Source organism: Vombatus ursinus, unplaced genomic scaffold (genome assembly GCF_900497805.2).
Source record: "Vombatus ursinus unplaced genomic scaffold, bare-nosed wombat genome assembly UNPS02014798.1, whole genome shotgun sequence".
NCBI classification, from domain to species: domain Eukaryota; kingdom Metazoa; phylum Chordata; class Mammalia; order Diprotodontia; family Vombatidae; genus Vombatus; species Vombatus ursinus.
In genome coordinates, this window is record NW_020954576.1 from 40496849 (window position 1) to 40518662 (window position 21814).

General features: G+C 40.6%; 1 protein-coding gene across 1 annotated transcript in view; it reads right to left on the minus strand.

The window, feature by feature from the left end:
• PPP2R5A (protein phosphatase 2 regulatory subunit B'alpha) overlaps positions 1-3248 on the minus strand; it is an 80859-nt gene extending 77611 nt beyond the window's left edge. Inside the window, exon 1 of the mRNA XM_027870961.1 lies at positions 3026-3248. Within this exon, the coding sequence (XP_027726762.1) occupies positions 3026-3233 (208 nt within the window). The 5' untranslated portion in view covers positions 3234-3248. The remainder of the gene's footprint in view (positions 1-3025) is intronic.
• Positions 3249-21814: the final 18566 nt, after the last annotated feature.

Sequence of the window (21814 nt, forward strand, 5' to 3'; positions counted from 1 at the left end):
TTCAAATAAACAAAAAAATTGTATATTATTGCCATGTTAAATTTGTCCTATTTTATTATTTAGGGTGGTTGGGAGGCTCAAGTGAAACAACAGATGTTTTGAAAAAAGTTAAGTGCTATACAAATTCAAAGTAGTGGTAATTTTTTTAGGTCCCATATTATTTTTTAAACATTTGCTTACTCTTCAGGATAACAGATTTGCTAAGGACTTACATTTTCCCTATAAAACAACAAAATCCATTTTAGAAATCATTTTACAAAAATGAGCTTCTTATAGAGATAGACTAAAGATTAGATTATTTGGTTAAGTAATCCCTGCACATGGTACACTAGAGAAAGCTAGCTGGCACCCTGCCAACACTGGGCCTACATGAACAAAGTTGTAACATGAGCAGGTTGTTTCTGAATGCATACATATATATATATATATACTTATTTCACTTTTATAGTAGGATAAAATTTGAGGGCATGGAGGAATATGCAATTTCCCACATATACTACAAGTCTTCTCTTTCTTTATTAGGGCTGTAGCTAAACATGAGAAAACTAGCAGCACTTGGCCAAGGGGGAAATATATTGTGTTTGATACCTACAATGTTATATACTAGTTTCTTATATTAATTAAGCACAAACAATGGTAATTGAAGCAACGGGTTAAAATATGCTTTCCCAGCATTTTAGAAAGTCTATTAAAACTAATCTAGTTTTTCCTATTGGTGTAAATAGAGCAAAGAAAGGTTAAATTTGCATAAGCTCATTTTATTAAATAAATAGCACTTTCCTAAGGAATGTTTGTTTTCCAAAAGGTGATCTTCACTAAAGAGTCCAAGAATCAAACCTACATTCACTGCTACATTTATTGCTCAAACATTCTAATTTTCTTATTCCCCCCTCCACAAAAACCAAACACTAAATAAAATGAATAACTTTCCACTTATTCAAACTATATGCCATTATAAAGAAAACACTTACATTTGACCTTGAGCAGTAAGCTTGCACCAATCATATGAAATGAAGCAAATATCTCTCCAATTACCTTTTAGGACAGTATGAACAGCACTAAGGGTTTGGGGGAGGGGAAAGTTGTAAAGGTAGAATGTCTTACTTTACAGGATAATCAAAAGCTTTTATTCTCAACTTTGCTTTTTTTGTTTAGCAGTTAAAAGTAGATATAGTATTAAAAAGTTTGAAGCTAATTTATACTGTACTTTAAACTTGCTTTTAACACAGGGAAATGAAAACTATTTCATGCTTTTTCTGCTAACTACAAAATCAAATTGATAATTTAGAATTAAATGGTTTTTTTAAAACCCCAATTTTTATTATTTAGGCTAAACAAAGGACCAAGCAACTCAAGTTTCTTAGATGTGAATGACATCACTCTCAAATATTTCTCGGCAATGCCTACCACCAAGTTGAACTCAAGTGACCATGATATCTAGATTCCAATTAATTTGTATAACTTACTAAGGAATAAGCTTAAAGTTGATAACGGACACCACATTTCACAAATTCCACTTCTATTCAGTTTGATTCTGGTTCAGTACCTGCCTTATTTTTCCTGGAAGAATGTCTCCTATTTAGAGGCTAAGAAGCAGAAACAGTTCTAGAGGTTCCATACATACTAGAAAGGTTTTCTCTGGGGCTTCTTTCAGCTTTAACTGAATTCACACAGCTGGGACCCAGATTGGCTTGAGGAGTAGGCAAAGCAGGGAGAAAAGATTTTAAAATGCACTTTGTGCATTTCATAGTTAAATATCTGAGTGTGAACTTTCTGTTTTTCAGGCCTTGAAAAAAATCTAAATTTTTACTGAAATTCTTCCATGTTGACTAGCCAGTCTTTGTAGCTTTTATTGACTAGTTTTCTAAAACTGTCAAATGGAATCATATTTCAATCTCAGACAGCATCCTTACCCAACAAACCGTCAAAACTGTACAAATGCAAGGTATTTCTGTTAGAGAAAGAGGAAAATTACAGTATTTCCCAATGGAAACAACTGACTGAAAATCTTATAAACTGACAGGAAAATCCAATGGGATTGCTAATTTCCTCTGCACCGCTTTGGATAGAATCTCATTCTGAATTGCTGCATAAAGCTATAGAATTGGGACGACACACTCACTGGAGAAAATTCCATAGCACTTTGAAGAGAATTCTCTTCATTTTATGCCTTTCAGTTTACTCTTGATGCATTCTGAGCCCACAGGGATTGTAAAGTCTTCCTGGTCCCCAGGTTAGGAAAATGCATTTGTTCTGCATTAGCCAGTGAAAAGTTTCACTTAAAAAGAAACACATAACTTAATTTCCTAAAAACCCAACTAATAAGGACAGCTGTGTACATTAGCAATCTTCATCAATATGGCCTCTAGGAGTAATCAGTGGGAGGGGGAGTTTGCGTGTGTGTGTCTGTTTGAGGGGTGGGGTGTGTGTCGATGAGAGTGTGTGTCCGTGAGTTGGACGAGTGTGTGTGTGTGTGTGTGTTGAGTGTGTGTGTGTATGTATGTTAAAAGAGGCTGTGTGTCTGTGTTGCCAGGCTTAGAGTAGCAGAGAAAAGTGGAAACCCGAGGAAAGCGAAAGTCGCAAGACGATAATAAAACCGGGGTGGGGGGGGGGGGTTAATGCAAGAAAAAGGAGACCGACAAGCTTTTGAGAAGTGTGCCTAAGTTTAACCTGAGTTCAAATCCAAACCGCAGGCAATCGAGAGAACCCAAGTGGCAGAGGGGAACCAAGACCAAGGCGGTTGCAAACTCCCCTACTGAGAAAGGGAAGGCCAGGGCAACTTTCCCTCCAGGAGGCCTTCAATACTTCGGGTGGTTCGAAGATTGGATTGCGGGGGGGGGGGGGGGTCGTGAACAAAAACACCACCATCTCAGCACCTACAACACCTCTTGCACCCCGAGGGATGAGGGCAAGCCGGAGGTGGCTGGACGAGGAGTGACTGCGGCCAGGAGGAGGAAGGAGGAGCCCGAGCCGGAGCCGGGACCGGGGCCGGGGGCCGGGGGCCGGCGGCGGGCGCTGCGCTTACCTTTAAGCTGGGGCAGGGGCTGCAGCTCGGGCAGGTTGCTCTGACAGCGGAACTGTGACGAGCCCTGCGCGCGCTTCTGCCTCAGCGCCTTGCGCACCGATTTCCGGGTGAAGCCGTCCACTTTCTCCGAGGCTGAGATGGCGGCGCTGGCCGGGGACGACGACGACATCGCGGCCGCCGAGCTTGGCAGCTCAGGCTGGCGCTGCATGGAGGCGGCGGCGGCGGTCACGACAGAAGGAGGAGGAGGAGGAGCGGAAGGCCCCCCTGCGGGCCCCGTCACCCCCAACTGCCCGCACCCTCCCCGCCTTTAGCTCCCGCGCCGCCGAAGCACCCCGTCTCTCCTCCTCCTCCTCCTCTTCTCGCTCCTCCTGCCCCGGGCCGGCCGGCCGCCCTCCGCCTGCCCTCAAATCTTCAGAGCCCCATCTCGGGCCGGGTCCCAGCGCCGCACGCGCTCCTCCCGGGCTGCGAGAAGTTGGGGGCTGCGGGCGTCGAGGGCGGGCGGAGCCGAAGGGAAGTTCCTCGGAGTGCTGGGAGGAGAGGACGTGGAGAGCCGTCCAGCAGAGTGCCTCAGTTGCCTCTGCCGGTGCTGGTGCTGGTGCTCCTGCCGGGAGGCTCCCCCGCCGCGGCCATCCCGGGGCTCGTCACGGCCCGAGCTGCTGCTGCCGCTGTCCCCCCCACTCCCTCGGTGTCTCCTTGCTCCTGGTCAGTGGCCGCCCCTCATTCCCGGAGCAGGAGGTGGACCCGCAGTCCCTGACCCTCCACACCACTCCCAGCTCACCGCCGCTCGGCTCCGCGCCGCCAAGTTCAAACCCCCCTCCCCCACCCCGCCCGCCTGCCAGTCTACAGCCCACGGCCAACCCCCGCAGCGCAGCGACCGCTACAACTTGAGAGGGTGGTGGATACTGGGGAGGGTGTGTGCGCCCGCGCTCCTAGCCTGGAGTTCGCCGAGCGAGAGGGAGGGGCCTGCGGCGGGGGAGGGGAAGAGCAAGCCGAGGAGCAAGAGGAGCTTGTGTTTCTGACGAAAACCGTGAAGCTAATTAAGGCTCCGGGGGAATGGGGGGGAGGAGGCTAAGAGGGGATAGAACCTATAAAGGAGTAGTGAACTAAACAGAAGTGACAGGCACTACCCGCCAATGCAAACCGAAGCCATCGGAGAGAGGAGGGACACGCCTAACTGTCAATCAAACCGCTTAGGGTAGCCCTTAGAAAAGCTCGGTAGAGACTGAGGCTTGAGTAGGGAGGGCAGAGTGGGAGGGGAAAGAGGGTGGGGCTGCTCTGTGACGGACATCTCTCTCTACTAATCGCCGATGGAGGGAGGGAAGCGCGCTGCTAGCGTCACAGCAGTGGAACCAATACTCCTGAGTGGGAGAGGGGAGGTACCGTCACCCCCAACACACAAACGCACATACACACATACATACACACGTGTGTTCGTGTGCGATTGCTTAGGCGCCTGTTAATTTTCCGATAGCCAATGAAAGAACAGGGAGACTAGAAAGGGGTAGGGGGATTGGCGTCGCCGGACACTCTCCTCACCCCCTCCCGCCCACGTCCTGAGCCCGCTGGCCAATGAGCGACTGAAGCGACTGACAGCAACCATAGGGACGGGCATGGGGAGGAAAGAGCGCCAGGTGATCAATCAGTTAGAAGGGCAGCATCACCGTCCAGTCGGGGCAGCAACGGGCACTGATTGACAGCCTGCGGGGATCCTGGGGGAACACGAGGGGAGGGAAGGGAAGGATTCCAAGGGCGGGCGTTGGAGATAAAACCCTTCCCCAAAGTTAAGTGTTTTGGGGAATTCACGCGCCTCCCCATCACCGGCTCTTTATGAGCACGTGCTCTAGGTTGTGAAGTATCCGCACATCTTTCCAAAAAAGCTCCAAGGCTGGCATCCTCCAGTCAGCTCTCTTGGACTGAACATGAGGTTCTCCACCCCTTCCCCAATTCAAGGCCTGCAAATACTAACCAACCAGAGAGGATATATTCACTTTAAAAAACAAAAACAAAAAAACCTGGTTTATTTATTCAGAAACTTGCATATACCCTTGGCCTGACCTTGCTTCCTGCTCATTACATACTTTCTCCAAACTATCTTTTCAATAAAGTGCAAATTCTTTAGCCAGGGCTTCAAAGCCTGGCCTTAAAGACCTTTCTAGTCCTTGTGGTACCATTCCCCTAGGAGAGATTCTTTCCCTGGAGGTCACGTCTAGATTTCAGGGAGTCTGTGAACTTGGATGGGAAAAAAATACATCTTTATTTTCATTAACCTCTAACTGAATTTGAACATTTCCTTCAATTATGCATTTAAACAAAAACTTTATTCTAAGAAGGGATGCAACAGCTTAACTCACCAAACTGTCAAACGGGTCCATGACACACACAAAAAATTTTAAGAACCCCTGAATACGAGAGATCCATTCATTAAACAGACCAATCTATTCACTTTACCAAAATATACCTTGATTTTCCCCCCTATGTGATTTTCCTTCTACTTAAGGTAGGCACGGCTAGGATAGGGCACTGGGCTGAAGTCAGGAAGACCTGAATTCAAATGTGACCTCAGACACTTACTAGCTCTGTGACCCAGGGCTACTAGCTTAACCCTGTTTGCCTCAGTTTCCTCATCTGTTAATGAGTTGGAAAAGGAAATGGCAATCCACTTCAGTGTCTTTGCAAAGAAAACCCCAAATAGAGTCTCCACAAATCAGCCAGGACTCAACAACAATATAGGGGTTCTTAACCTAGGGTAAAGGAACTTTTTTTTTTTGTTTTGGTTTTTTTTGTTTGGGTTTTTTTTTTTGAGGTAACAGAGAACTGTCAGTTTATTTTTTTATTTATTTTTTTATTAATTTATTTTGATTTATCAATGATCATTTCCATATGCTTTTGAGTTTAAAATTTTTCTCCCCCTTCCTCCCCACCACCCTTCCCAAGATGGCACACAATCTGATATAGGCTATACATTTATATTCTTGTTAAACATTTTCACATTAGTGATGTTATAAGTAGAAATTAAAGCCAATAGGAGGAAACATCAGAAAGCGGAAACAAAACTCAACAGAAGAGAGAAAAAATAACAATTTGGCTTCCATAGTTCTTTCTTTGGGTGTGGATAGCATTTTCCATCACAAGGCCTATGGAGATGTCTTAGATCGTTGTATTGCCAGGAAGGGTTAAGTTTATCAATATTAGTTATCACACAATGTGGCTGTTATTGTGTACAACATTCTCTTGGTTCTGCTCCCTTCACTCAGCATCAGACCATACAAGTCTTTCCAGGTTTTTCTGAAGTCAGCCTGTTCATCATTTCTTATAGCACAATAGTATTCCATCACATTCATATACCACAACTTGCTCAGCCATTCCCCAAATGATGGGCATTCTCTCAATTTCCAATTCTTTGCCACCACAAAAAGAGCTGCTGTGAATATTTTTGTACATGTAGGTCCTTTTCCCATTTGTGTGATCTCTTTGGGATATAGCCCTAGAAGAATGCACTTATTTTTTTAAAAAATATTTTGATACCTGCATTTCAATATAATTAGTTTCCTTTGTGATCCTATGTATTTTATACATTGTTCTGAAAAGGGGTCCAAAGTCTTTACTGCAATGCCAAAGAGGATATGATATTAAAAAAAAGTTTATAACTCTTGGCCTAGAACCTGCTCTTACTCCCACAATCTATATCACAGGAGCTGGACCTGAAGGTGAGAGGACCTGGGTTCAAATCAGAGGCAGCAAGGTGTATAGTGGATAAAGGGCTGGGCCTGGAGTCAGAAAGACCTGGATCAACTCCAGCTTTAGACATTTACTAGTTCTGCAACCGTTGGTGTCATTTAACCTCTGTCTGCCTCAGTTGCCTCAAATGTAAAATGGGGATAATAATAATAGTCCTATCTCCCAGGGTTGTTGTGAAGATCAGTTGAGATACCTGTAAAGTGATGAGCACAGTGCCGACACACAGTAGGTATTTAATGCTTATTTACTCCTCTTCATACCAAATCCCAGTTATGCCTCTTTCCTGTATGACCTTGGGCCAGTCTCTCTAGGCTTAGACTTCTTTATCTGTTAAAGGAGAGGAGTTGGTCTCTGAGATCTCTTCCAGCTCTAAATCTGTGACTCTGTGATCTTAGGAGGTATTTCAAAATGCTTGCCTAGATCAAACCCTGCCTTGAAGACGCCTTCCCTGATTAGCCTAGTCCTGCTTTTCATGACCTTCTATTGCACTTATTAGTTGTCACACTCATACATCTGACTGATGCTGTATTTATCAAGACTTGGGGTAACATAATAGAAGAGGCACTGGATCCAGAATAAGATGGCCCAAGTTCAAATTTGGCTGTGCTACTTATTTGTCAGATCTTAGACAAGTCACTTGAAGGTCTCAGTTCTCTCACCAGCTGCTCCCTAATTTAACACTTTCACTCCAGGTTTAGGGCCTTAGAGGGTAGTTGTTACTTTGGATTCTAAGGATAACTCTATGTGTGGCTATTCCTACAAATATAATTTCTGAGCCCCCATTGATATGCTTCCCATAAATGGTAAGCCAGTAGATACAATAAACTCTTAGCAAAGGCATTTACTAAGATGATGAAGTAAAGATATACCTACAAAACATTTACTCCATAAACCTGGGGCATACTCTCCCACAAATACACTCAGCTTCAATGGGAAAAATAGGCTTAAAACTTGCAGCACAATGGTAATGAGACCCATACATTAAGGAAGCTATATGATCTATAGCCATATGATCCTATGATCTAAAGTTCTTATTTTTCCTTTTAGATTGTAAAGTCTTAGAGGATGTTCATATTTTCTTCATCATGATCCAATTTATTGCACATAGTATTTAATAATTTTTTTTAAATGACCGATTCTTGGTATCCTTTATAATATCTGTTTTCATTCAGGGCTTTTTGGATATTAGTTGATGTCAGTTCTAAGATCTGTAATAGTATCTTTTGGTAATGAAGAAAGAATCATTGTCATTAATTTAAAACAAGGAGGGATCTTAGAGCCCATTTAGTCCAGCCTCTTCACAGATAAGAGAATTGAGGCTCAAAGGGATGAAATGATTTGCCTATGGTCATAAAGGTAGTAGGTGGCTGGTTTCCTTTCAGCCCTATACCACCAAAGTTGAAAGAGCACTCTACAAGGAATCAGAAGTCCTTGTTCTGATATTCACTAGCTGTTAGCAAGTTACTTAACCTTTCTAGTCTCTCCTTGGACCTCATTATCCTTAGTGATCTCTTAAGCCCATGAATTTTTATTATACTTGAATAGAATACAAGAGGCAAAACATATTCAAGAGAGGTAATATGGTTCAGTAGAAAGAAAACTGGTTTTGGATTTAGAAGAAATCTAGGTTTAAATCCTTCTCTTGTCACTTACTGGCTGTGTAAATGTAGGTAAGTGACTAAAAATCTTGGAACTTCAATTTCTTAATTTTTAAAATGGGGAAAATAATATTTGTTCAACTTACTTCAGGGTAGTTCTGAGGAAATTGCTTTGTAAAACTTCAGGCACTGTCTTAATCTGAGTTGTTATACAACAGAAAACAAACAAATACAGTACATAACTAGTTGCAGATGTATAAAGCTACATTTATGAGTGTTGGGATGGGGTAGCTGGAAAAATTGGAGTAACTAGAATGAGTTGGAATTAGTCTTGGAAAACTTTTTGGAAGAGATGATTTTAAAGCAGAATTTTAAAGGAAGAAAGTATGTTCCAGATGGGGAAAGTCAGGATTCTATTGGACAAATTAGTAATTACCCAGTAGAGGAAATTATAATCCCTGTGGACAAAACTGAAAATGTGGTGTGTGTGTGTGTGTGCCTACATGTGTAAGCGCATTAAGGAAAAATACTGTCCAGCACCCCTCCTCCCCTTACCCAGCCACATGTTTTTTAGTCTACTTTCAGGATATCTGCTTCTGTAACAGAACTATTTCAGTGATTCAGTGATTCAGTGATTCCGTTGCACATGACATTTTCTCTGTATCTGATCCTGATTTTGATAACAAAAAGGATTTTAGGTAGAGTGGAGGGAAGTGCCCGTGTTGACAAATACCTCTAGCATATTTCAGTATATGTGGCAGATTGAAAATAGGGAAATGTAACAACAACAACAGCAACAACAACAATTTGTATAATACTTTGTGGCCACAAAGCATTTTACACTATCTTATCTGATTTGCGCCACCACCCTGGGAGGCAAGAATTGCAAGTATTTGTGTAATAAGAGCCATCCCATGGAGCATGCTCAGAGACACTCTTCCTGGTTATATTTGACCACAAAGGATCTTTGGGGTGTGCTTTCTACCATGTAGTGCCCCAGTACTGAAAAAAAGCTTGGCATTTTGGTATGATATGGCAAACACTAAGAAGTATTATGGTTGTCTCTCCATCCCATGACAGCAGCAAGAAGGCAGGGGGCTGCATCAGTTGAGAGAAGAGACTGCTTTTGGTTCAATTTCCTTGCTTCTACTCTCCCATATGGCAGGTAGTTTATTCTGTTTTTAGACTCCCATGAGGGAGGTAGAATGTTAGTCCATGAATAGAGCAGTGGGACTGTAGTAAGGAAGATCTTATTTCAAATTTTACCTTAGACACTAGCTGTATAATCTGGACAAGTCACTTAACTGCTACCTGCCTCAGTTTCTTCAAATGTAAAATGGGGATAATAATAGCACTCACCTCCCAGGGTTGTTGTGATGATCAAATGAGACAATATTTGTAAAGTGCTTAGCTCAGTGTCTGGCATGTAGTATGCACTTAAACCCTTGTTTCTTTCCCTTTTTTTCTCCCACCTCCATTCCTACTTGGAGCATAGACTCAACTAAGTGAGCTTGGGCCCATTGCTGTCTTTTTCACTTTGTGTTTCCTTTTCTGAGGAGGTGACTGAGCATCAACCTCAGGGTGGATCTGTCTAGGCTTGGAGATAACCTTGTAAGTACAAAAGGTCTGACGTCCTAGGCCTACTGAAAGAAGCTTACTGGTAGCAAGGAGAATTTCTTTATCCAAAAAGATAACCACTAACAAGAAGAAGATTGGCCCAGACCAGACCCATTTTACCACAAATATGTACTGGGAGTTGGTTTGAGAAGGTGAAATGCAAAATATCTAATCAGCAGTCCTGAAAGTTTCTTTATCTTCTTTTAACATTTAAGTATCAACCTCCCAGCAGATTTTTAATAGTAGTTACAAATTATTACTGGATCCTGTTTTAAGTCATTGTGAGTGTTTTATACTTAGCGTTTCTTTTGTGCGTAGGAATAAAATACCTGTCCCATACCTGATTCATATTGTACATTAAATACCTTTGCATTGGCCACTTTGGGGAGACCTAGATTTAAGCCATAATTTAAACTTTAAATAATGTCCCTTGTGTGCTAGGGTGGAGACTTAACTTGCAGAAGTGTGAGAAAAAAGAGAGTAAGTCTTCTCACTGTAGGCTAGGCTCCCAGAGGAATAAATCCAGTGCTATTGAATGCTTGAATCCAGAGAAAAGGGAGTACCTTATGGAGAGGAGCAGGCACAACGACCTAATCCCTGTCCACTCAGTAGCAGATGCTTATTTGTTACTGCAGCACCCCCATTTTATACATGGGGAAGTCAATATGACCCTTAAAGAGAAGAATATCCTTGAGTTGTTTCCTATATATAATGTGTATGTTTGTGTCTGTGGGTTTTTCATGTATATATCTTTTGTGTGTTATATGTTTCATTTATATAACTTTCATTTTGACTTTATTTTTTATTTTTTTTTTGGTGAGGCAATTGGGGTTAAGTCACTTGCCTAGGGTCATACAGCTAGTAAGTATCATGTGTCTGAGGCCAGATTTGAACTCAGGTCCTCTTGACTCCAGGGCCTGTACTCTATCCACTGGCTTTAATGTTTTAAACCAGGCTTGCAGATAGACATCAGCTTCTAAATGTTGTAACCAGTCCACCCAACCTTTACTAGCTTTCTTGTCTCTCATGTCAAGAAGAATTATTAAAAAACGGTTCTAGTATTTTAAGTTTTATTTTCAGCACTTTTGATTTTTTTAAAATTTCTAATGTTTTTTCAAGTCCAGAACTTTCATATTAATTAATATTAATATGCATGATTGTTTTACATATGCATATCTATATCTTCCTTTCCTCCTGTAGAAAAACTGAAAAGAATTAAGAGAACAACCAGAAAACATGACAAAAGTTTAAAGGAATTGGATTTCTGTTCTTTAGAAAGGAGAAAACTTAGGGGTGATTTAATTTCTGTTTCCAAGTACAGTGTGTGAAAAGGCCTGGATGAGTAGGCTGAAATTATTCTCCTTATCTGTGAAATACTAAACAAGAGGAAATGAACTTTAAATTAAAAGCAGAAGATATTGCTGTTAGACATAATGAGCTTCTTTCCTGTTAGGTGGCAAAACAATTGAAGGGGCTACTGAGTCAGGTTATGAAAGCTCCCTCCCTGAAAGCATTCAGCAAAAGAAAAAATGACCACTGGTCCTGATGGTTGAAACATTCATGTATTTGATTCACCAGTGCCCACCTACTATGTACAAGAGGCACTGTGCTTTTGGATTCCAGGAGTGGCAGCAGTGGTGGGGGAGGGGGGAGGGGGAGATGGTAAAGGAAGGAATAAATCAAAAAGTATGAATAGAATTTCATGAAAGGTACAGAGATTCGTGGGTGATAGGCCTATAATCGGTAATTAAGGGGGAGTGTAGGGATGTTTGGAGATCATTCCTAACATGAAAGGATGATATCATGGAGAGCAACCACTGTGTTCCACAAAATGTTCCCTGGTAGCTCTTCCATACAGAAAATGTGCTTATTCACCTGCCAGAACGGAGGGGATTATTTACTGAGGTCTCTTTGATTCCTATGATTCTATGTTTTTTCTTGTGTCTGCCTTGGAGTTTTTTCGTGATAATCCATTTCACTTTCAGAAATGGTTCTTTGATGTGCTCTCTCACTTCTGGTGCTTCTCATTAATCTTTCATAAAGGTCAATGTGGGAGCCAGATGTTCTCCCCATTCCCTTTCTCTGCTACCTTCTCTAGGTTTGTTTTTTGTTTTTTTTAATGGAGCTGGAAAGAAAGGGATTTTCAACACCAAGACCTTTCTTAATCAATGATACGAATCCTATAATGCTGCTTATTTGAGGTTACAGTGTCTGGTTCTTAAAAGTGAAATAGTTTGTAGAGGGATAATAAGTATATATACCATGTTTTAAATCAAGTGGGAATCAGAGAAGAAACTTAGACAAGGAATATACCTCAGAGGACAAATTATAGGCAGAGAACTCAAAGCAATTCAGATAAATTAGTCAGCAAATACTTATTGAATACCCACAATGTTCGAGGAATATGCTATGCCAGGCACTATGCTAGGCCTTACATGAGATACATAGAATACAGTCCCAATCCTCAAGAAGCTTACAATATCATTGAAGAGCTAAGGCATATACACATAAAAAATATTATGAATATAAGAGAATAGATGATATGACTGAGAAATGGTTTAGACAGTATGAACTCAGGGAGTTCAGAGAAGGGAGATAGCATTTTATGTAGAGGTGGCCAGGATATGCTTCCCAGAAAAGGCAGCAAGTGAGCTTTATGTGGAAATGTGAGTAGAATTTCAGTAGGCAGAAAGGAGTGACAGGAGCATTCCAAGAGGGCCAAATGGCATGATGGTGATATAGCCAATATGGACTAATTATTTGCATGCTCTTTGATAATGTTTTTGGTTCAAGCAGAGTATTATCATGAAATTAGCTAGCTGCCTCCTTAGGCTGCATACCAGAATGTAGTAAGTACTAGAAAGTATTAACTCCACCCCTCTCACTGTATCGGATGGACTATCTGTCGTTCAAAGTGGGGCTAAAGGGGATACAAATGGGGAGAGGGTTCTTCCCTTCACACAGCCTTAAAGTACTAAACATCTGCACATGTGAGATTGGATCTCCTACCTCCACCCTTGTCCAGGGGAGAAAAAAATTTTTTTTTAACTTTAATTTATCAAATGTCCTTTTCCTGTTTCAGTATTGGTTCATGTATGGGGGTTTTACAGTCTGTCCATTTGCATGAAAACCTAAGTAAGGAACTAGGAAAACAACATACTATAACATCAACATTGTAAAAATGAGTAATTTCTGAAGAAGTCTGATCAGCACAGTGATCAACTGTATCTACTTTATCATCCCTTATAATCAACACACTGGAGTCTTTTCTATGGATTTTTTAATATTTTGCATTACTGGTACAATATCAGGATATCCCTTCTGGTTCTCTTGACTTAACTGACCTACAAATCCTCTACCCCTCAGTTCTTTCCCAGGGCATCACTACCTATTAGCTAGCTCCACTACCTATACTCTCCCCTTTTCCCCATCTTTACCCCTTGATGAATTCAACTCTACACTAACCTCTTCTCTTGAGTCCCTTGCCCCCTAATCATAATGTCAATTGTGCCCTGCCAAGCCTCAGCCTTGTATTACTCTTGCCATATACTGCCTTCTCTCCTAAACATGGGCTGCTAAATGAAGGTGGAGAAAATCATGCAACTATACATTTATACTCCATAAATTTATACTGCATAATCTCAACTGGACCCTCGCTCCTGCTAGGCAATCCTTTTACATTTCTGTAATCAACTCACTGCTCTTTACAGAGACTCTTCCAAATCTTTTCATCCCTCCTCAAACCTCCAATGGTTCCCATTCTCCCCACCTTCTCAGCTTGAGAATCTTACCTCACATTTTACTGAAAAAAAGTGAGGTCATTTGCTGAGATCTCACTATCTCTTCTCCTCTTCACCTCATAATACTCTAGTGCCTTCTACCATTATCTCTTCCTTCACTCCTGGCTCACAGAAGGAGGTGGCCCTTCTCCTTGCCAAGGCAAACCACTCTACCTGCACAAGGGATATCATTCCATCCTGTCTCCTCCAACAAATTACCCCCCCCATCATCTCTACTCTCTCACTTACCTTTAATCTCTCCTTATCTACTGGCTACTGCCTACAAACATGCCTATGTTTCCCCTATCCTCAAAAAACCCTCACTTAATCCTTCCATCCCTGCTAACTATTATCCCATATATCTTCTGCCTTTTGTGGTTAAATTCCTACAGAAAGCCATCTACAATAGGTGCCTGCACTTCTTTTTCCCTTATTTTCGTAACTATCTACAATTTGGCTTCCAACCTTATCATTCAACTACAATTCTTCTTTCCAAAGTTATCAATGATCTTTTAATTGCCAATTACAATGGACTTTTATCAATCCTTGTCTTTCTTGACCTCTGTGTAACCTTTGAAATTGTTAATCATCCTCTTCTCCTTGATACTCTCTTCTCTCTAAATTTTCATAAGACTACCCTCTCCTGGTTCCCCTCCTGCCTTTTTGACCACTTCTCAATCTCCTTTTCTGGATCTTCATCCAGATCATGCCCACTAACTGTGGGTATAATAGAAGACTCTATCCTGAGCCCTTTTCTCTTCTCCCTCTATACTACCTCACTTGGTGATTTCACCAGTACCCATGTATTCAATTATCAACTCTAAGCTGATAATTCTCAAATCCAATTATTTAGTTAGCCCTACCTTTTCTGATAACTGTTCGTTTTGAATTTCCAATTCCTTATCAGACATCTTGAACTACGTTTCCAGGAGACATCTTAAATTCAAAATGTCCAAAACTGAACTCATTATCTTTCCTTTCAAATACTCCCCCCTTCCCTATTACAGTCAAGGGTACCACCATGCTCCCAGTCCCCCAGGTTTGCAATGTAGGTTTCATCCTCTAGTTCTCACTATCTCTTCCCATATCCATTCTATTGGCAAGACCTGTTGATTTTACCTTTGCAACACCTCTCCAATACTGCCTCTTCTTTCCTCTAATTCTGCTACCACACTGGTGCCTCCTCACGTCTGAGTTATTATAATAACCTGCTGGTTGGTCTCCAGGCCATAAGCCTCTCCCCATTCCAGTCTGTCTTCCACTCAGCCACCAAAGTGATTTTCCTAAAGTGAATATCTGAACATGTCACCTCCTTCCCCCTACTCAATAAACTGAAGTGACTCCCTATCACCTCATCCTTTGGCATTCAAAGCTATTCATAACCTGATACCACCCCCCTCCCCAGTTTTTCATATACCTTATACCCCACCATATACATTCTCTGGTCCAGTAACACTCTTGCTTCTTGCTGTTCCTCTAACAAGACACTCCCATCTCTTAGCTCCAGGCATTTTCTCTGGCTGCCCCTACCCACTCATGCCTAGAATGTTCTGTCTTCTCATCTCCACCTCCTGGCTTCCTTCAAGTCCCTCCTAAAATTCCACCCTCTGGGAATAACACTTCCAGACCTCAAATTATATTATAAAGCAGCAGTTATAAAAATCATCTGATATTAAGCGAGATCAATTGAACAGAGTAAATAAGGAAAAATCAGGAACAATAGAACTCAATAACCTAGGATTTGATAAAATAGAAAACAAATCACTAAGTAAAAGTCCTTATTGAATAAAAACTTCTGGGAAAACTGGAAAGCAATCTGGCAGAAATTAGGCTTAGCTCATATTCTTACACCATATTCCACAATACATTCAAAATGGATGGCAACCTTAATATTAAAGATTATACTATAAAAAGTTTAAAAGAAAAACAGATATTATAGCTCTCACAGCTATGGGTAGCAGATGTATTCTTAACCAAACAGGAGATAGAGGCAGTTACAAAAGATAAAATAGATAACTTTGATTATATGAAATTGAAAAACTTAGGCAAGAAAAAATTAATGCTAGGATTAAACCTAGGATAAGGAAAGTGATGGAATGAGGAAAAAATTTTAGATCAAATTTCTCTGATAAGATTTGATATATATTTATATATATACATACATATATACATATATGTACACACACATATATACACATGTTTTATATATATAAATTGCTTGTGTATCAAGCTATATAAGCAATTAATAAATATATACATGTGTATGAACAATAGTCATTCCCCAACAGATTAGTGGTCAAAGGATATGAACAAATGGTTATCAAAAGAATTGCAAAGCATTCACAACCACATAAAAGAATGCTCCAAATCACTAATAAGAGAAATGAAAATCAAAATAAACCTTATATCCTGAAAATTTGCAAAACAAACCTTATATCCTGAAAATTTGCAAAAATGACAATATTCCATGTTGGAGGGATTGTAGAATGATGGAGCTATGAAATGGTACAATCTTTTTAGAAAGCAATTTGGAATGATACAAATAAAATGACTAAAATGTCCATACCCTTTGAATCAGAGATACCATTATTGGTCTTATCCCCCTAGGAAGCCTTTGGAGAAGAAAGTCTCCATATATACCAAAATATTTATAGCAGCACTTTTTGTGATATCAAAGAATTGGAAACAAAGTAGATGCCTGCAAATTGGGAAAAGCTGAATTTTGGTACATGAATGTAATTAAATATTACTATACTGTAAGAAATGATGGGTGTAACAAATACAGAGAAGCATGAGAACTCTGTGGACTAATAGTGAAATAAGCAGAGTAAAAAAAAAACATACACAGTAACTACAACAATCTAAATGGGAAGAGCAACTACATACCAAGGAATCAAAAGTGAATTTAACAAAATTACAAAGATCAAGCAGGACTCAAATGAAGAGCTATGAAAGGACACTTCCAACCTACCCCTTTCAGGAGATGAAATGTCTACAGGTGTTACACGTTGTACATTTTCAGACTTTTTCAATGTATTGATCAATTAAACTGATTTTTTTTCTCCCTCCCCCCAAAATACCGTATGTCATATGAGCTGGCTCTTTGGGAGGAGGAAAGGGAGGAATACTTGGGATATCTATGATGATGTAAGAAACAAAAGTGAAACTTTTACAAAACTTATGAAAACTTATTTAAAAACAAAGTTTGAAACTTAATAAAAATTTACTTGAAAAAATTTAAACCCCACATTCTAAAGGCAGCCTTTCCCCAACTCTCTCAATTCTAGTATCTTCTCTCTGTTGATTATTTCCTATTTATCTTGTGTGTAGTTTGTTTTTTAGTGGTTGTTCGCACAATGTCTCCCCCATTAGACTATGAGCTCCTTGAGAGCAAGACCATATTTTGCCTTTCTTTGTATCTTTAGCAGTTAGTACATCACCTGTGCTAAGGCACATGAAAAGTGCTTAATAAATGTTTGACTGATTGACGGACTTTCCTGGCTACGTCTGTTCTTACTTGATAATGTCTTTCATACTACTTCATTCTCAAAAAAAATTTTTTTTAAATAATAGGTTACTCCCATACATATACTAATGCTTGATTGCTTTCTGAAGTTGTCCAGACATGATTAAGAGTAATGATCACATACCAGGATAAAAAAGAAGAATTTGGGAGCAGAATAATGGTCAGCCTGGAAGATCTGCATCCTGGAAATGGTGAAGTTGATATGACAATTAGAAATTTGGGTGGGGAAAGCAGATAGAAAAGCCTGACCAGAAAGAAGGAAAGTTGTTTGGGTCTATACGACTCTATTTTGCAGTCTTTGATACAGCAGATATATAGATCACATTATCACACTGAAGGGAAGGAAGAGTCCCTGAGAAAGAGTTGTGAGGTAAAAAAGGGTCTGGGAACAGAGCCCTGAGAGATGCCCACCCACAGGAAAAGGGAGAATGAAGTGCTGATACAGAAAAAGCTAAAGGAACAGATGGGTTGCTAAAATGAAAACAAGGAAAATACAATTCCACAGATGCCTAGGGAGGAAGGGGGCATGGAAGAAGAAGAAATGGTCTGTGTCAGTATGAGTGAAATAATGATTAGAATGAAAGAAAATTTGGTTTGGCCAGGAGACAATTGATTATATGATTTTCGAATGAGAAGTTTCATCAGCATAAAAGTCAAACAGAATGAAGGTCACATTGTGAATGAGGGCAGATTTTTTTTTTAAATAGGAGATACCAGGATAAGCAGGAATGCAGAAAAGCAAAAACCAGAAGAGGAATAAAGGTAAGGGGATGAGTATGGCAAAAGCTTGATGAAAGGAGAGAGCATTAGAATGGGAAAAATGAAATTTGGAGAAAAGGAAGTTGGGAATAAAGCATAGGAAGGCAATGTAAGAGTAAAGGATTATGGTGATTTTTCTTATATCAGGATCTCTTTCCCCTCATCCTAGCAACAATGTCTGGAAAGGCTTTGGCTTCCACAAAGACTCTGGGAATTGTAGTTCTTCTAGTTTTCATGACTAGCCAAAGCCTTGCCAGGGTTGTTAAATAGTTATCCCTTCCACATTTCAGGACTTTGGGGCACAGTACCCCTGAAATCTGGAAAATTCACATAAAATTTTTTGGCTTTCCCTTTGTACCAGAGAAGAAGTCCGAATTGTTATGGTACTAAAAGATAAAATATGTTAATATTATATAATACTACACATATATTTTATGCATTTCTGAGTTTCTAAACTTTTTCTGTGTCATCTGCTGGCCTTTGGGGGTCACTTGTGGCTTCCACAAAACTTTCCCCAAATTCCCATTTAATTTCTTATGCCAACCCATGATATGTTGAAACCACAATGGGGAAAGTTGTGATGTGGAAAGAATAACTGGACTAGGCTAGGACCTCATCATGTTACCTAAGGAGTACTGCCTCCCAGCTGGTTTCATTGACTCAATTTAGTTTAATTTAATTTAATTAGCTTTCAGAAAAGGTTATTTACTAAGCTGGTATAGTAAAAACAGTTGACACAAAACAATCCCCCCACAAAAAAACCACAAAAAACCACATTGTCCCCCTGCATATCTAAGGATCCTGGGGAAAGTGGGCTGAGACATAAAGAAGAAAGGTAGTGAGGCACATGTATATAGAACATACAGGACAAAGGAATACCTCACAAATCCCAGCACTACCTTTTCTCTTTGTGGAATATTCATGACATTTCCCTTAGAGCAGCTCTCTGTTGAGTTCTTAGAATAGGTCCATTTTAAGGGTACATAGCCAGCATTCTCTCCACTATTAGGATGGAGGAGGGAGGGGAGAATCATGTTTCCTGGGTAGCTACCCTGTTGTATCCATTTGTGTTTATGTTTGCTCATGCTTGTCCTTGATGTATCTCTCGCTGTTGAATGTATTGTCTCCAAATGGTCCCTTCCCTCAGATGACATAGTCAGGTAGAGAGGTCGCTTTTTCCTATTTAACCTATCTAATATATCCTGCATACCACCACCCAATTAGCCTTCCTAAAAACCACTTTCATCATATAACAGCTCTTCTCAAAAACTTTTAGTATTGGAACACATCAGGGAAGTAAATGGCCATCCTACAGAAGTCTTTAGCCAGGCAAGTTGTTGCTTGGCCCCACCTGGGAGGACCAGCTATTAACCTCTAATATGAAGGTCATATAAAATTTCTGGCTTAGAGCATGTTTGACATCTCAGATCCTCAAGACCTCTTTGCCTCTGGTAATTTTTGTCCTTTCTTTCCTCTTTCTTGCTGTGAGCTGTGGTTCCTGTTTGCGATGCGTGACTGTGTTCTTCAGCACAGATCTTGGCTCACCTTGGAGTTCTATTTGTGAAATAATTATAGTTAGGGGCAAAGCCAAGATGGCGGAGGGAAAGCAGTAACTTGCTAGAGCTCTCCCCCAAACCCCTCCAAATACCTACAAAAAATGGCTCTAAACAAATTCTAAAGCAGCAGAACCCACAAAAAACAGAGTAAAACAAATTTCCAGCCCAGGACAACCTGGATGGCTGATCTGAAAGGTATATCGCGCTGGGCTGGGAGAGGAGCACAGTTCGGCATGGGCGTGCAGGCTGCAGCGACCCTGGAGCAAGCCTCAGAGGACTGAATTGCAGGCAGCTGTGGCAGTTTCCAGACTTCTCAACTCACAAACGCCAAAGACAACTTGGAAGGTCAGTGGGAAAAGTCTGTTACTGGGGTGAGAGAAGAAGCTAGATCTCAGCTGCCCCAAGGGCAGCAGCTGGCTTCTGAGCTTCTGACCCACAGACTGAGGGGGAATCGAGTGGCTGATCGGGGGGATTGCAAGGATCTCTTTGCCAGGGCTGAGGCAAGAATCTCTTGCTTTACCTGTGCTTGGATCTGGGTCACAGTTCTGAGGGGCGGTCCTGGGGCTAGGAGGAGCACTGGCATGGTGGAGCTTGTTGCTGCGGTGGAGAGAAAACACCTTGCCCCTTATCATTCCACCTTGGAAGAACTGACACTTTTCAGGTCCCTAGAAGCATCTCTGAAAACAGCTGTAGAAACCACCGAAGCTTGGGACAGTACATTCTCCACATTGGAAACAGACTCTTACCTTAACAAAGAGTTTAAAACTCAAGTAATTGGTTGGGACTATGAGCAAGCAGCACAAAAAGAGTCAGACTATATTATCTTACTTTGGTGACAAAGAAGATCAAAACATACAACCAGAAGAAGACAACAAAGTCAAAGCTCCTACATCCAAAACTTCCAAGAAAAATATGAATCAGTCCCAGGCCTTGGAAGAGCTCAAAAGGGATTTTGAGAAGCAAGTGAGAGAAGTAGAGGAAAACCTGGGAAGAGAAATGAGAGTGATGCAAGAAAATCATGAAAAGCAAGTTAACAGCTTGCTAAAGGAGACCCAAAAAAAATACTGAAAATACTTAAAAAATAGCCTAACCCACATGGCCAAAGAGGTCCAAAAAGCCAACAAAGAAAAGAATGCCCTAAAGAGCAAAATTGGCCAAATGATAAAGGAAGTCCAAAAGATTACTGAATAAAATACTTACTTAAAAATTAGAATAGAGCAATTGGAAGCCAGTGACTTTATGAGAAATCAAGACACTGTAAAACAAATCCAAAAAAATGAAAAATTAGAAAACAATGTGAAATATCTCATTGGAAAAACAACTGACCTGGAAAATAGATACAGGAGAGAGAATTTAAAAATTATTGGACTATCTGAAAGCCATGATCAAAAAAAGAGCCTAGACATCATCTTTCAAGAAATTATCCAGGAAAACTGTCCTGATAGTTTAGAACCAGAGGGCAAAATAGAAATTAAAAGAATCCACCAATCTCCTCCTGAAAGAGATTCCCAAAGGAAAACTCCTAGGAATATTGTAGCCAAATTCCAGAGCTCCCAGGTCAAGGAGAAAATATTACAAGCAGCCAGAAAGAAACAATTCAAGTATTATGGAAACACAATCAGGATAACATAAGATTTAGCTGCTTCTACATTAAGGGACCGCAGGGCATGGAATATAATATTCCAGAGGGCAAAGGAGATAGGATTACAACCAAGAATCACCTACCCAGCAAAACTGAGTATAATTCTTCAGGGGAAAAAATGGTCATTCAGTGAAATAGAGGGCTTTCAAGCATTCTTGATGAAAAGACCAGAGCTGAATAGAAAATTTGACTTTCCAATACAAGACTCAAGTGGAAAATGAAGAGGTAAACAGGAAAGAGAAATCATAAGAGACTTATTAAGGTTGAGCTGTTTACATTCCTGCATGGAAAGATGATATTTGTAACTCATGAGACCTTTGTCAGTATTAGGGTAGTTGGAGGGAAAAAATTATATGTATGTATATATATATATATATATATAGATAGATGGATAGATAGATAGATAGATAGATAGATAGATAGATAGATAGAGGGTACAGGGTGAGTTGAAGATGAAGGGGTCATATCTGGAGAATAAAATTAAGGGGTGAGAGAGCATTATACTAGAAGGAGAAAGGGAAAGGCAGAACGGGGTAAATTATCTCACAAAAAAAAACCCAGAAAAGAAAAGGCT